At 45.8% G+C, this 15,977-nt stretch overlaps 1 protein-coding gene across 2 annotated transcripts; it reads left to right on the top strand.

Moving 5' to 3' along the window:
* The first annotated feature begins 944 nt into the window (after window positions 1-944).
* On the top strand, window positions 945-15,547 carry NKIRAS1 (NFKB inhibitor interacting Ras like 1). 2 transcript variants are annotated; one of them, XR_004081979.1, is made up of 5 exons: window positions 945-1,050; window positions 1,789-1,913; window positions 9,521-9,762; window positions 12,499-12,866; window positions 12,976-15,547. XR_004081979.1 is itself a non-coding variant. In XM_005423371.2 (4 exons), exons 2-4 carry the CDS (start codon window positions 1,820-1,822, stop codon window positions 12,736-12,738), a joined length of 576 nt encoding a protein of 191 aa, XP_005423428.1. In that variant the 5' UTR covers window positions 945-1,050; window positions 1,789-1,819; the 3' UTR covers window positions 12,739-15,547. The 2 variants fall into 2 exon arrangements, 1 of the variants encoding a protein (XP_005423428.1); XM_005423371.2 differs by having other exon boundaries at window positions 12,499-15,547.
* The last annotated feature ends 430 nt before the right edge of the window (window positions 15,548-15,977 follow it).

Genomic DNA, 15,977 nt, shown 5'->3' with positions numbered 1-15,977 from the left:
CGGGGGCGCGCTCCGGGGCCAGGGCACTGGGGCACGGGGGCTGCACCTGGGGCCTGGCGAGATGCGGCATCCGCCGAGACACCCCCGCTCCCCAGCCCCCATAAGAGCTCCCGGTCCGGGATTGGGGTGGGACTTTGCTTAAAGCCCTGAAAAGAAGCCTTAAAAAAATCTCTAAAATAATAATTATTTTTAAAAATCGTAAGATTATGAGGAACGGCTGAGGGAGCTGGGTTTGTTTCGTGTCGAGAAGAGGAGGCTCGGGGGGAACCTCATCCCTCTCTACAACTCCCTGAAAGGAGAATGTAGTGAGGTGAGGGCTGGTCTCCTCTACTGTGACTGCAGTGAGAGGACCAGGGGCCTTCAGCTGAGACAGAGGGGATTCAGATTAGGTCTTAGAAGAAAATTTTTCACTATTAGGACAGTCAGGCATCAGAATAGGTTGCCCAGGGAGGTTGTGGAGTCACCATCCCTAGAGGGGTTTAAAAGGCATCTGGATCTGGTGCTGGATGATGTGGTTTAGTGGTTACAGTGGTAGTTCTGGGTTGATGTTTGGACTGGATGATCTAAAAGGTCTCTTCCAACCTAAGGATTCTATTCTATTCTAAATAATAAACACTATGGGCAAAAAAACCCCAAGCCTAAAACCTTTTCAGTGGAGGGTAGGGAGAGGGCACCGTGGAATCCCTGGTTCTGCAGGCCCTGGCTTTACCCACTGATCTGCTCCTGTCCCTGCTCCCCTCCCTCCTGCATGTGGCATGGCACAGGTTGGATGGGGCATTGAGTGACCTGCTCTGATTGGTGCCATCCCTGCCCATGGCAGGGGGCTGGAAGGAGAGGGCCTTGAAGCTGCCTTGCAACGCAAGCCACTCTATCATTCTATGAGTTAGGCTTTCCCAGCCTGCAAGTCCTTTCTGCCTCCCTACCTGCAGCTGCAGGATGACCTTTCTGTTTTTCAGGGTATGCTTTTCAGAGCACCCTGGCTTGTGAAGCATTACCTGGTTAAACTGGAATCGAAGCAGGACAACGCCAGCCCCTCCTGGTCCAGAAAAGGTACTCTTCAACTCTCTCTGTGGGAGATGGCTCCAATCAGCAAACTGAGTCAGGGCCTGCTGCCCTGCCATGGCTCACTGGCAGAGGGAAGTGCCCCAAGCTGCTGGTTGCCTCCTGCTAGATCCAACCCCCACCCATCAAACTGCTTTAAAGCAGACCAAAAAAACCTGCTTTCTGCATTTGCTTTCCTGTGCTTCTGCCTTTAACTCACCTGTATTGTAGCTCCTAGTCCATAAAAGCTAGAAACTTTCTGTGAGCAGAATAAAAGGGAAGGAACCACCATTTTCTTGCATTTCCAGAAGCCATCCTGGTACCATGAGATACCATCAAGCCCACTGCAAACCCAGGAAGCCCGATAACACCGTGCACACACACACACCAACAAACACAGCCCCTGCCCCGGGGGTGTGCATGCTCCAGCGTTCCCAGTCTCCCCAAACCTGACAGGACAAGTGTCAAGGCTGCAGGCAAGCATCAGCACCACTGGCAGCAGCCTAAAACCTGGAAAAAATGGTGTGGGAGGAAACTCTAGTCCTAAAAATATCAGTCGCTGGCAGGCGCTGGGAGGGAGCTGTGCCCCCGCTGCTTCGCGCTTTGCCTTGCGCTTTCCGTGGGCTCGGCTCCCGCCCGTGCCCATCCCTGTGCCCATCCCCACTCCCATCCCCATCCTTACTCCCATCCCCATCCCCATCCCCATCCCTGGCTGTGCTGGGCTCACAGCCTCCCGTGTCTGCACAGGGCTCTGCCGTGGAACCGGCCCTCGGGAAGCATGGGAAAGGGCTACAAGGTGGTGGTTTGTGGAATGGCCTCAGTGGGAAAGACTGCGATTTTGGAGCAGCTTCTCTATGGAAAGCACACTGTCGGTGAGACTTTTTTACTTTTAGGGGGAGGTTGTTTCCTTTTCTAGCATCTTGGTCAGTGTGGGCCCCAAAACACCAATAATGGAGGACTGCGAACTGCACTGTGGTGAAGGAGGAAATTTATGTGGTTTTGTGGCATCTCTGGGCTGTTCTTAAAATTCATAGTCCCTTGCTTACAGATTTTTAAGAGTCGTGCAGAAGAAGCTGTTCCATGATGTTCCCAGTAATAAAACACAAGAATGTTTAAAAAGAAACAAACACTGAAAGTAGGTGATGTGCCTGCTGCGTATTTACAAAAGAAATATCTCGTTCCCTGAAAGATGCTGTGGACGCCTGAAAAATAAATAGCTGTCACATGATGAGTGTAGACGCTGTTTAGACTTTTGTTTCATCTTCTTAAAGCTTTATTTTGCTTGGTTTTGGCTAACATTTAATCAAAGCTCTGGAAAGAAAAACAGCTCAGCTTTAGGTTCCACATTCTATGCTGAGTTTTGAAGGCCAAGTGTCTCTGCTCTCTAAGAAACCCCCATGGGGAAAACAGACTTGACAGAGGAACAGAGGATGCCTGATATTTGCTGTGCACAAAAGAAAGGGAACAAAGGCACAGCCTGCACGTTTCCCTCTGTTTCCACATTTGGCTTCGAAAGGAAGGGCAATGATCATCAGGCTGACAAATTATTCCTGCCTCACCTAGAAACAAGGGGTGGCACCAGGGCTTTGACAGAAGATGTTTTAGTCAATTTGCATTTTTTTCTTGAGCCGGTAAATTAGACGTCGGGATAAGTTGTTGGATAAACACAAGGATTTCTAGCATGGTGCTTTGCAGCACTGCACCTTTAAAATGTGTGGATGGGAGGAATTTGCTGGCAAAGCGTGATACAGAACTGTGTGCTAATACCCGTGTTTAAAAGGAGGATTTCCTCTAATGTTGCAGCAACATCTGTTTCCAGCATCCTACTGAGCGCTAGGCACGTAGCCCCGTGTAGCTTTCAACGTGAAGGCTGCAAAGCTTTGCAGGCTGAAGGTTTTTCCCTTTGCTGCCGGCCTGCCTCTCCTCTGTGCCGGGCTGGGAGGCTGTCAGAGACACCCGAGCAGCATGAGCAAGGCCACGTTACTTAAATCGTATTGCCTTGCATTAATTCCTGCCTGCTATTAGCAACCCTCGCAGGAAGGATATTCGGGTGTTGCTGATCAGAGGAGCTATTTATGGAGCCAGCCATGTACATGATTATACAACGTCATGGACACTGGCTGACATAACCAGAGGGAGGCCTCGTGCCTGGGGTTTAACCATGGTTGTCCCTCTGTCACTCCCAAATGCCCTGCTCCAGCTTGGCCATGGAGCAATGCAGACCTCTCCCCCAGCCCCCCTGCACTTAAAAAGATAATTTTTCCTTGCCTGCAGTTCTGCTCTAATTTTTTGGAGTTACTGGTAAGGGAAGGAACAGCTGATAGCAGATGGGGAGTGCGAGGGGAGAAGGAAGAAGGTAGTTTCCTGTTTTGTGTGATTTTGGTCAAATCATACTCCTAAGACATTCAGAGGAAGAGGGCAAGTAGCAGAGACAAGATGAAGATATGGAGAGGGTCATTATGGAGCTGCTGCACCCCCAAGAGATGAGTGGCCATGGCCCAGCAATTTTGGTATCCCTTGCACAGGCCATCAGGCACATTTGAGGGGATGCACTAATAAGCTGGTGCTTTTGGCAGTGCTGCTGAGTGATCACCATCCTCCCTGCCTCTTCCTCAGCACACAGGCAGTTGTGGCTGGGGGTGCCTGGAGTATGGGCTGGTGGAAATGGTTCCCAGAAGACTTTCAGCTACAGTTCCACTCTGTATTGATTTAACTGCTGAATTGCAGGGGCAGGATGCCATTGTGAGAATCTCAGTACACAAGGACAGAGTTTGAGGAATGGCGAGTTTTTGACTGCTCCTTAGCTGAGGTGCTTTAAACTGCACGATGGTGCTGCCATTGCAGGGGTGGCCCTTCCACACCTGAAACATGATTACAGGATCCTGATCCTCATTTCCTAAAGCTTGTGAGCTCCATAAAGCTGATATGTACATCTTGGCTGCTGGCCTTTTTGGCTGGAGGCAAGAAGGGACTAGTGTGTTTGCTGAAAGCCTGTCTGTTCAGAGCCAACCAGCAAGGCAGCTCACCAGGCATGGCAACACGGACACAAGCTGTTTCAAAACCTGTGCTTCCTGACTGACGTCAGGAGCGGCTCTGCGGCCGCTCCAAGGGCCCAGGAGCCGCGGGGAGGATGGCCGAGCCAACAGGGGGAGTCTTTCCGTTCTCATGGCAAGCACATCCCCCTCTCAGTGACAAGAGGCACGCTACAACTTGGTTGGAGACTCAGAGCACAAGGTCTGCTGCCCTTCTCCAAGGTGTCACAGCCACTGTCACGAGGGTCTCCTCCTGGCTGTAAATCAGCCACGAGTCTGTCAGTGCTCACGTGCCTCCTGTTGACTTTCCTGTAAAAAGGAGCGGTGGCACAGCTGGTGTCAGGGAAGTGATTGGAGTCCTTGGAGGTTTCACACTGCTATGTAAAGCCCTTGGCTTTGAGCCCGTGCTCCTGGCTGTGTGCTTGGTGGTGGTGCTGTAAACCCCGTTGCACTGTTTCTTTTCCTAGAAAAACAAGCACCTTCAGGTCTCCCTGGCTTGTCATGGATGAAGTCCCTAAGTGCCACTGTTACTTACATGGTCAGCAGCTAACACTCTTTGCAAAGGCACCAAGATTGCTTGAGGTCAAAGAGGAAAAAGTACTCAGGAAGGAGGAATACCCCAAAAAAGGACTGTCCCTGTAGTGTGTGAGCAACAATGTCCGGTATTGGATTTTGTGCTAGGCTTTAAACTGCAAGGGAATTTACCTTGTGTCCCAAGATGGGAAAGGAGAGGACAAATAGATGAGAGATGCTCTCAGAGTCATGTAAAATAATGTAGCTATTGCAAGGCAGACACTGTTGCCAAACAAATACAAGGAATTAGAAAAAAACCAAAAAGGAAATGTTTGAAATGGGTGCAGATTTAGCATCGAGTTATGCAGGGACTGTATCACCATAGGTCAGGGCAAATAGCTGCTAAGGATTGTGCATGTGAATGTGGTACATACACAGGTACAGCAGTGTGCCCAGGTGGCCAAGAAGGCCAATGGCAGCCTGGCCTGTATCTGACATGGTGTGTGACCAGCAGGGCCAGGACAGTGATCACCACTGATGAGGCAGCACCTTGAATCCTGTGTTCAGTTTTGGGCTCCTCTCTATGAGAAAGACATTGTGGGGCTGAAGCGGGTCCAGAGAAGGAAAATTAAGCTGGTGAAGGGAAGGGTCTGGTGCACAACTGTGATGAGGAGCAGCTGAGGGAGCTGGGAGTGTTCTGCCAAAAAAAAGGGAGGCTCCAAAGGGGGACCTTATTGCTCTCTGCAGCTACCTGACAGGAGGGTGTAGCCAGGTGGGGGTCTCTTCTCCCAAGTAACAAACAACAGGAAAAAAGGAAATGGCCTCAAGTTGTGCCAGGGAAGGTTTAGATTGGATATTAGGAAAAAAATAGGGAAAGGGTGTTCAGGCATTGGAGCAGGCTGCCCAGGGAAGTGGTGGAATCACCATTCCTGGAAGTGTTCAAAAACCAGATATGGCACTTAGGGACATGGTTGAGTGATGGGCTTGGCAGTGCTGATTGAACAGTCTGACTCACTGATCTTAGAAATCTTTTTCAGCCTTAACTATTTTATGATTCTGTGATTGCCTAGTACCTGGGATGATCTCTGTTTCTGTGACTTAAGTGTTGTGTTCATCCAAATCCTCCACCTTGCTGTCCTGAAGAAAGAGGGGCCAGTCTTATCTCCTCAGTCATGAAAAGGGTCCTTGACTGGCAGCAGGAAAATGTCCCACTGAGTACCTGTGGTACCTGGCACTGCTTGGCCTGACCTCTCTTCACCAGGCTAGCAGGAGACTTGCTGCCTTAGCTTTGGTACAGAACATGTTTTTAAGAAGATGGATATTTTTCCTTAAACAGTGTTCCTGTTCAGTGATGATGCAGAAGGGAGTCTTTCTTCTGCCTTAAAATATTTCTGGCCTCTCAGCCTATACTAAAACTTACCAGCTCAACAGGAGGAGATGAGAACTCTCCCTTGTAGAAAACTTATCTCTGCCTCCTGGCTGCGTAAATAGCTGGTATGGTCATATTATTCATAAGCAGCTACTTCAGATCCTCTTAGTAGCTAGGAATGAAAACACCATATATTACTGTGGTGGAAGCCATAATGACAGAAATTGCCTCACTTGTTCCAGCTGGAGGGATTTGGGGTTTTGGCTTACACACTTTGGATGTGCAGGCTAATTAGCCTAATTTTGCATTCATAGAATCATAGAATGGTTTGTGTTGGAAGGGACCTTAAAGATCATCTCCTTCCAACCTCCTTGCCATGGGCAGAGATGCCTTTTTACATCTTCACTTCTTAAATTAAAACTACCTGGTGATAGAGTTGCAGTCAGCTTTGTATTTTAGAAATAGATTAAAATGGAACTGAATATATATAACTGGGGGTCAAAACCTGGCTATTTGTTGGTGGGACCAGTACTTCCCTAGCAGCTAAATCTAAACAGATCCGCTCTTCTTGAGGTTTGTCCAGCTCTTTCCCAAGTCAGGGATCCTCTGATACACTGTCTTTTGAGATCTAAATAAGAAAAGCCTGTTATTCTGCAGTTTACAAACATAAGGAATAGCAGGTTTTAGGAGCTCTTCGGAATTCCTCTGGAAAAAGGGAAAAAGGGATTACACAGAAAATCTTCAAAAGTACTCAAGAAGACACAAAATTTGTACTGCATTAATGTTCAAGATCCAACTGGGAACTTTTGAATTTCCATCCCTCTTGAAATTTTGATTTACTTAGGTATTTGCAGTTTATCTGCTGTGCCTGGCCTAAGTGTGCAGTATTCATTAGTATATTGAGCCTTTTCTTTTCCTCACTGGGAAGCCACAAGGGTTTGGAACAACACCCAGTTTATGACTGAGGCTTCCCGTTGCAGTTCCTCTGTGGCAGCAGTTGGTAAAAAACAAAGGCCTTTCTGCCTCTCCTAAGATTTGCACCAGCTCAGTAGGTGCTAGAGAGTGGCATCACTTCTGTCTATTCCTCCTTTTCCTCTCCAATTTTTTTATATCTTCAGTTTTCAAAGGAAGTGTGATGTTGTGCACTCTCTTGTTAGCTCGCCTTCACCTCTCCAGCTTCTGAACCTCAAAGCTGGCCCACTGCAGTGCTCTGCTCCATGGAAAAACTAATCAAGCTGGCAGCAGTCTGCAGGACAGTAACTCCCCAGCACAAGCTGCCCTTGCCCACCCAGGTAGAGGTGGTGGAAGGATGCCCAGGGATGCCAGTGAAGGGAAGGAGAATAAGGATCTTTGTGGCAGGGAGGATGGGATGGTGCCAGCATCTTTCTAGGACACTGACTAGTGTTGCTTCTCTTACAACAACTTGCCTGACCCATTTTTGAATGGAGACCTAGGAAGTGTTTGAATGGGATGCTACTAACAAGAAGGGTAAATGTCATTGTCAGCAAGATACAGCTGGTACATGGTCTGGGCTTTAGGAGCAGGGGCCTAGAATAAGGTGGCACATGTATTTCTAAAAATTGTCCATGTTTACTTAGGAAACTACTTGCATATACTCCCTCCCCCAGTGTATGTAGGTGAAATTTCACCTCTGGAATCTGATACTGGTGCATAAATTTCAACTCTCTCCTAAGTGCCCCCTCCTTATTTCACATCAAAATTTGTTACTCTATTCTGCTGAGTTAAGCCCCAGGTCTTAAATTTTCCTCTTCGCTTTTAAATAGGATGTTAAAAGATACACTTTTCACTGCTGCTTTTAATGCCATTAGGAAGAGATTGTCACAGGATAACGAGGATATATTAGAGGCTGTTGGATTACAGTGTAGCATTTAGAGGATGAAAAACTGTACAATATGATTTGTTGCTTTTGAAAAAGAAAACTTAGGTACTTATGGTTCCTTCCTTCTTGCCAAAGCCATGTTTACTGATGCTAGATATTTCCTTGACCTGTCTATACAATGCAGCAAGGCAGAGCAAGAATATAGTGCTGTGTCTAAATAACAGTGCTATATCCAGAAAGGGCTTTGTTACTACCTCAGTCTTTAAAAGTGACCCTTTGACACATTCTACAATCACACAGGATGCATTTGTGCTTCCTCTTTTCATTAACCTTTGCTTTGTCCTTCTGTTCTGAGTTTTGCTCCCACACATTAGCGTGGCTATATTTGGAGGCGAGATAAATTAAATCTTTGGAAACCTAATAAGAGTTTGATCTATGAAGACTGCACAGAGAGGGGCAAAAAGAACAGCTTGTGCCACTTTCCTGCACAGGAATGCTGCACACATCACGGGAAACCATCAGCGTGGGTGGAATGCTTTAGCTTGTTTGTCAGTGTGAAGTGTTTTGAATAGTGTCATTGAATATAGCAAAATCCTTATTTTGATAGCCCAGATAATCCCTTGTGTTTTCTTAAACAATACACTAAAAATGGTCCCTTTTTGGCAGACAAAGAGAATAAAGCAGGACTCATTATTGTAGTCCTGCAGCAGAAAACAATTGTGTATAGGAGTGCAGTGGAGGCAAAAACGTGGGTTGCAAAGGGCTTATATGAATTCTTAAAATCAACTCTGAAAGTGGCCCAGCTACACTATACATAGATTGTTTCAACCTGTAACTTTATGCACCTGCATCCAGGAGGAACACAAAGCTAAGGTGATTGATGTGTTTTCAGGTTTGGCTTAGAAAAAAGATAATTTTAATTAGTTCAAAGCGAGCTGCCTTGAATTACCTCACTTTTACTGTGTGGAGAGGAGGAGGGAAGGAGGGCCAGTATGCAAACAGTCAGGGGGAACAGGTGATACATATAGGAAAGCTTGTTACCCTGTGCATGCTCTTGTCTTGCAGTAAATGAACTTGTTCCAATATGAGTAACTTTAAATCCCTAGGGGATGGAAAAAGCTCACTGTGTATTTGAGTGAACATAGTATGGAACTTTGCCTGCGAACATCCCCCTCCCTCTCTGGCTTAATTTCATGTATTGGTTAGTTATACCACTAATACACACTCATTTCCAGAATTATTCCTTTGGCTTCTGCTTCTGCAGTATGATCCAACTCATTATGAGGTAAAGAAGTAGGCTTAAGATGTTAGTACTTGACTATCTGGTGTTCCCTGGCTGTTGTTCCAAAAGGGTATGTTTGGGCAGGCTCGTTTTGCAGCATGTTTGGCACAGAACTGGTGCAACTGGTGGTTGGAGTTTGGAAAACTTGGGAGGAGAGCCTATATCTTATCCTATTCTGAATGTGCATGTTGCATAGATTAATTTTACAGGCATAATCATGTGCTTACATATTAATGTATTTACAGTGTCACTATTGGAAATGTGCAGTCGTCTATGAATACAGCCCTCCATGGAGATGCCAGGCAAGGTCAAGGCCTGGTCAAGTCACTCTGTAAAACACACACTAAAAACTACTGTGGGGCAAAATTCTTTTGCACTGCAAAGAATTCTTATAGTGAGGCTGTACTTAGAGTGGTGGAACATTCCTGCTTGTTTTCAAACAGGCTTAGAAGAGGGTGCCACAATGGAAGATGTGTATTTGGCATCGGTGGAGACAGACCGAGGCGTGAAGGAACAGTTGCGGCTTTATGACACCAGGGGTCTGCAGGAGGGCGTGGAATTGCCCAAACACTATTTCTCTGTGGCTGACGGCTTCGTGCTGGTGTACGCCGTGACCAGCCTTGAGGCGTTCCAGAGAGTCGAGCTGCTCAAAAAGGAGATCGATGTCTTCAGGGACAAAAAGGAGGTAAATGCATGCTTGGCTAAACGCTGTATCAGTGATAGGAAATTAAGGTCGCAAAGCCCAGCTTTTGTTTCTGTAAACGTCGTGTACAAAGGAAAATGAAGGTACCCACAGCCTTGGGCAACCCAGCAAAAAGGGGGCCTTCACATGCCAGGGAAGCTTAATTCACATGCCATGCAGGTCATGCAAAAGAATGCTTTTTTTTCCTCCTTATTTCCTCTACCACAGCTAAAATTCAGTCAGCTGAATGCACCAGCCAGGACACTTATGACTAATAAAACATATGGTCTACAGCAGTGCAGCTCGTGTTTTTCTAGATATTGTACAGGGGAAGTCAAGTGCATAGAATAATGTAACGAAGGGCATTATCTTTGTTTGTTTTGTATTCATGTACTTGATGGCTTACAAACTAGTGTAATTGACAATGGGTCTCCCAGACATTAGTCAATTGGCAAAGCAGCTTTAATGTATTTTAACAACCATATTGAATCAATTCAATTGTGTGAAATGACTGCTCTATTTTCCCTTAGAAAGCAGCTAGTGTTTTCAGCTGACAGCGTTCCAGCTTAGCTAAACAAATATAACTTGCATGTGGCATTAGCATTACGGCTTTTCCTACAGTATCTATATTCTGGAGTAGTTTTCCCTGTTAAATGTCTTTAGCCTACAGCTTTCCAAATGCCTGTTTTATGCTGTTTAAAAGAAAAAAAAGCATGAAGAATTAATTGGATGACGGTAGGGAGAGACTTTGCAAAAATGTAACTTGTTTGGTACTGACAGCACAGGGTGGTAGAGGAAGGCAGGCTCAAGTTTGATGGCAGATGAATGTGCAGTCACAGGAGAGGAATGTTAGGTGGTAGGGCTGGTGTGAGCTGCAGACTGTCACGTATATCAGGGATGCAGGAGTCAAGCATAACTCCCCTGCAGGGCAAGGAAAGGTGGACAAGCAGGAAATTTTCCCAGCACTGTGTTTTGTGATGGCCCTGATTTGGTACTATACAGCATGTTGTAATGCAGAGAGGAAGTCACAGCCCCAGCAGGATCTGTGTCCTGCTCATCTGTGTTACCTGTCAGAACTCTTCTCCCTCAGTGCATGCAGGTATTTTAGAAAAAAGCCAATTTGCTTATCCTTTTGGAGAGCTTAAAATTGTGATTCTGACTGAGGATAACATGGTTAAAAAAATGGTGGCCACAGTCAGATGGATAAAATAGTCTTCATTCCTATGATTTCCATAAAAATAGGCTTTAAGGTGTACAAGGTGAGATCAATGGTCCTACCTTAAGGTAAACTGTTAATCAGCAGATTACTGATTCTGTGACTTAAAGTCTGGGCTCTGCTAAAATGAATTCTTTACTGAACTGGGGATGTATCTCCACACATGGTGCTTCTGAGCTGGCAGAACTTCAACTCGTTGAGTGGCACAGTCCCCTGTTGTGTGGCAGATTACAGAAAGCACTGATGGCTGGTTCCTTGCCTCTGCTGGCTGTGGGGGCTCTCCAGCACGCACCTTAAAGCCTGGCCAAATTTTATACTAAATAGAGGTTTTGTTCTGTTACACTGACAGAGCTTTGCCATAGCTAAAATTCAGCTGGAACATGCAGTAAATACACATGAAGATTATAGCTTCTTTCAAAGCCTTCACAGAGGGGGAAAAAAACCCCTAAGCAGCATTTTTCCAAACACCCTGGACTGCTGTAGAAAAGAAAGGAAGTCTCAGACCTCACAGGAACAGGATAAACATCTCTAGCTGGAAAGAAGCAGAAGGCATTCTGGAGTTAGCCTGAACAGGAAAGAGCAAGCAAGTGTGGCCACAGCAAACCCCACAAATCATCATCATGAGAGGACTTTGTCACTTGATCTTTGTCAAACCACTAGTGTGGAGATGAAAACAGAGTTTGACTAAGGACCTTGAACTAAAAATGTAGGCATGGTTTCTCCCTAAGAGCTGGTGCTGGTAAAACATTTTTAGAAAATAGTTAACTTAAAATAAGGAGGAGCAGTAACTTCACATGGCCAGCACTGCCTTTGGCACTTCCTAGAGCTAAAGCCCTGGGAAGGTTTCAGGTACCTACTGAGCTCAGCCATGCTGGACTGTCTGGGTGATAGTGACACAAGTCACTTGATGGATCCTTACAACTGCAGATCTGATAGAGCTCTGCTGCTCTTGGAAGTGCTCCCCAGAGGACGCTGCTGGTGCTTATCTGCCCCTCTCAGCAGACTGTCCCCTGCAGCCCTGGGGTTGGGCAGCCAGCGGGGCTGAGCTGGGAGAGGGGCCCATAGCCCAGCCTGTCCAGGCTGCTGGCACGGTTGGCTTTATTTATATTGTGGGATGGGCAAGAAGCAAATTGGGCAAAATCCACCACTGTGGGATCCAGGCTTTCTCTGCTGCTGCGCATTTTTTCATCTCTCAAGCATCTGCTGCTGTGACCTACTCGGATGTCGTGCTCTTATCATTTGTCTAGGGCAGCTCAATTGCCAAGTAAGTGGAGAATGGGGCTGTTTAACTTTGGATCTCTTGGCTATTGTTGCCTTCAAGCAATCATTGGGGGCGGGGAGTGGGGTGGCAAGAAGGGGAAGTCCTGCATATCCTATGATTAAAACAAGCTTCCAACCCACCTTGTGCCAGTGCTAAGTTACAGAACAAGACTGAACGGTGCTTGCTACTTGCCCACTGTTTAAAAGGATGGTGACTGGTGGATGGTTCTGGTATAAAGCTCACCCTCTTGTTTGGTTTGTAGGTTGCAGTTATTGTCTTGGGGAACAAAACTGACCTCCTGGACCAAAGGCAAGTGGAAACAGAAGCAGCACAGCAATGGGCAAGGGCTGAGAAAGTGAGACTGTGGGAAGTGACTGTGACAGATCGGAAAACACTGCTTGAACCCTTCACCTTCTTAGCTAGCAAACTGTCCCAGTCCCAGAACAAATCAACATTTCCCTTGCCTGGAAGGAAGAGCAAAGGGAATAACTGTGAAAACTAGACTAGCTTAGCATTGTCTCCTGCTGCCAGGTCACAGTCTAAGTCCTTTTTGTGCCATTTGCTCCATGCAGTTTCACTTAAAGCAATAATATCATTCAGCAATAAAATCAGCAAGCTTATAGCTAAGAGGTATCCTTCCTTCTCATAGACTTGGCTTGGAAAAGCTGCTGGTGGTAAAAGCCTCAAAAAGCACTTTAGGAGAGCAGTTATTTTGCAGCCAGGGTTATGGAGGAGGAAGGCATAGATGGATACCTCTCTAGCAGGGGCTTTTACTATGCCTGGATACAGCCATGTTGAGGGACAAATCAACAAGCTTACCAGTATATAATCCCTCTGCAGATCTATAGCCTGTAGTCACAAAAAGTATTAACTGCAATAAAGCATTCCATTTGGGAAGGTGATATATTTGAAATGGCAACAGTTCTTTTACCTTGACCTTAAACAGGGCCACAGGGCTTTTTGATGCTGCAAGAGGCTGAGATCAGTGTCTTGCTGTAGGAGAAGGATATGGAGCAGGAGGAACAATTACCAGATTTAGCCACTGATGTTTTGCTAGTGTCTGGAAGAAAAAAAACCCCAGCAAAATCATAAAAAAAACACCCCCCACATCTTATGGGAAATACCCTAACATGAACCTTGTCAACAAAGTCTAGTAAGCAGTGCTTTCAGGTCAGGAATTCATTTGTAGAAACCAGAACAGCTCTTAGAGCTCATTGATTGAACAACAACCTAAGGATAACACAGCTGTGGGTTTGTTCCAGTATGTCCACTACAAATCCCATAGGTGTCCCACATTCCCACAGGTGGTCATTTTACTGAGAATTATACGGATCGATTTTGTATGGAGGAGGTATTGCTGGGCTCTGCTTAGGGCACGCTCACCTGGCTGCTCAGGCAAGCTGCAGCAATCCACCCTCCCTAGGCCAGCTAGCAGCTGGCACAAAGCTCTGTATGGCTCTGCAGGTGGGGCTAAGGAGGGTAGGAGGCTGCCTGCCTTTTTGGGGACATCCCTGGGCAAACACCCAGCAATACCCATACAAATGGCACCAGTCTCCATGCGCTGCACATGGTCTGGCTGCAGGAGCACAACTGCATGTGCTGTGTTTGACTCAATGCTGGCAAATCTGTGTGCTGCAGGAATCTGCTGTCCCAGGCCAGCCTGGCACTAAACTGAACAAAAGGGGATATATAGAGTGACAGAATGAGCAATTTTTCCCAGAGACAGGGGCCAGGTTTTGGCATCTAAGAACCTCCTGTACTAATTGATGCTAGCTTTTCTTTATATTTGAAGGCAAGAGTAGGGAGAGAGACTGAAGTACCCAGTTTCTGCATTTTCCACTAAATTAATCCTCTTTTGAACAAATACTGAGAATTTCACTGTGAATCAGCAAAACCACAAGCATTATTTGCACTGTCATATTGTAACTGCTAAATAATGTGCTTAATGATCACAATTAAGCTCATAGTATTGCTCTTCCTGAATACTGATTAATAAAGCCTGTCAGCATTACTAAAGTCTGTCAACATTATTAATGTCAGAGCAGCAGTACACTTCACTAAAAATTAAACAGGAATCCCTACCATTATAATGAAGGTAGATGAAACTGTTTATGTGCTTTGCTCAATGTAGTTTGAATTTCTGTGGCCAAGGAGTAAGATAAGAGAGCAATTATGAATGAGCAAGCTCATGTAATGCCTTGCTAGGAACATACAATTGTTTCCACAGTGCAGCTGAGTAAGCATGATAGCATGACCTCCCCACACCTGGCCAGTAAGAGTCATTGTCCCCAGCAGGATGACACTCCCTCCTCACTCATTTCCTACTGAACACATGTGTACTCCAGGCTTCTCCCTACCCAGAAGACTCCATATCTGCCTGCATGCTTGGAAGTGGAGGTGACTTCAGAGCAGCAGTGGTTCACTGCCTCACTGCAACTTCTTACCAAGGAATGGGTCATGTTCCTCTTCATCAGCTCTGTGGAACCCCTCTGGAAGGGACTAGAATCAGCCTTGGATCAATCAAAATAAGTGAAGATGTCTCCTAACAGCACATCACTAAAGCTGACCCTTGAGCCAAGGGAGTGCAGGTTGACAAGTCAGAATGAACTTAAAATGCCTGGAGATGGAACGAATGGGGATGACTGGTTCCAGTGCAGCTCTGCATGCTGCAGAGTCGGTGCCAATTCTTCTGCCAAGACTGATGTCACCCGTAGGCTGCCAGAACTGTGCAGTGCAAGTGCAGCTTGCTCACTTGCTCCACTGGACTCTCAGGAATTGAGAGTGTTTTAAGACAGGCAAGAGAAACAGTATCTTCTAAATGACTAAGGCCATTTTTCCAAATAGGCTTCATAAAGGCAAACACATTTTCTTTGATTTGGCTAAATGTAGAGTTTAAATCATTTGGGGCATTCAGATAAAAAAAGAAAATCACCACCCACTGTTTTCTTTCATAAACTTACTCTGATGTTTTTCTAAATATCATAGTGTTTTACTGAGAAGCGATGGAAAATCTAGTGTCTCCTCTGCAAATGATATGCACACAGTGGCTGGTACTGAGTAAAAATGAAACTTGCTGTAGTAGAGTTTTACACAAGGTGAATAAGCAAAGTACAGAGTATAATGTAGTACCTAATGGCCAGAACATTTATTTTGTTCTTCCTGTTCCACTGACTCAAACCCTGTTCTAGGTCACTGGGATCATTTACCTTCTGCAAAACCAGAGTCCCTTCACAAGATAACAGAGAAAACTTATTATAAAGAAAAAAAACAAATTAGTAAACAAAACCATCTTTCTCTGTTCCTCTAAAGCCTCTACCCTGCTGAATAAACACTACAAATCACTCGCTCCCACCAGTTAATACAGCTAATTTGACATGTCCTGGTGGTACAAAGAAAGAAGCTGGCAAAAAACTACTGAGATTAAGCCATTTACCTCTTTACTCAGTAGAGAAGGAAAGATTATCAGAGATGCTCCTAGTGTGATGTAGCTATGTACCAAACAGGTAAACAGCTGAGGGAGCTCGTACACCAAATCATGCACTGTGTCAAATGATGGCAGTTCAGCTGATGAGGTTATGGTGCTACTACCTACCCAGCAAAGGAAAGGACACCTCTGATTAACAGATTACTTTGGACCAAGTTAGATTTGCTCTGTACCTAGACAGCAAGAGAAATATGTAAATGAAATACATACAGAATTTATTTTAAAGCACCAAACCAAATCCGAGAGCGCAGATGACC

This window comes from Geospiza fortis, unplaced genomic scaffold (genome assembly GCF_000277835.1).
Source record: "Geospiza fortis unplaced genomic scaffold, GeoFor_1.0 scaffold231, whole genome shotgun sequence".
NCBI lineage: Eukaryota > Metazoa > Chordata > Aves > Passeriformes > Thraupidae > Geospiza > Geospiza fortis.
Note: the sequence above shows the minus strand (reverse complement) of the source record. Positions and strands in the feature narration are given on the sequence as shown.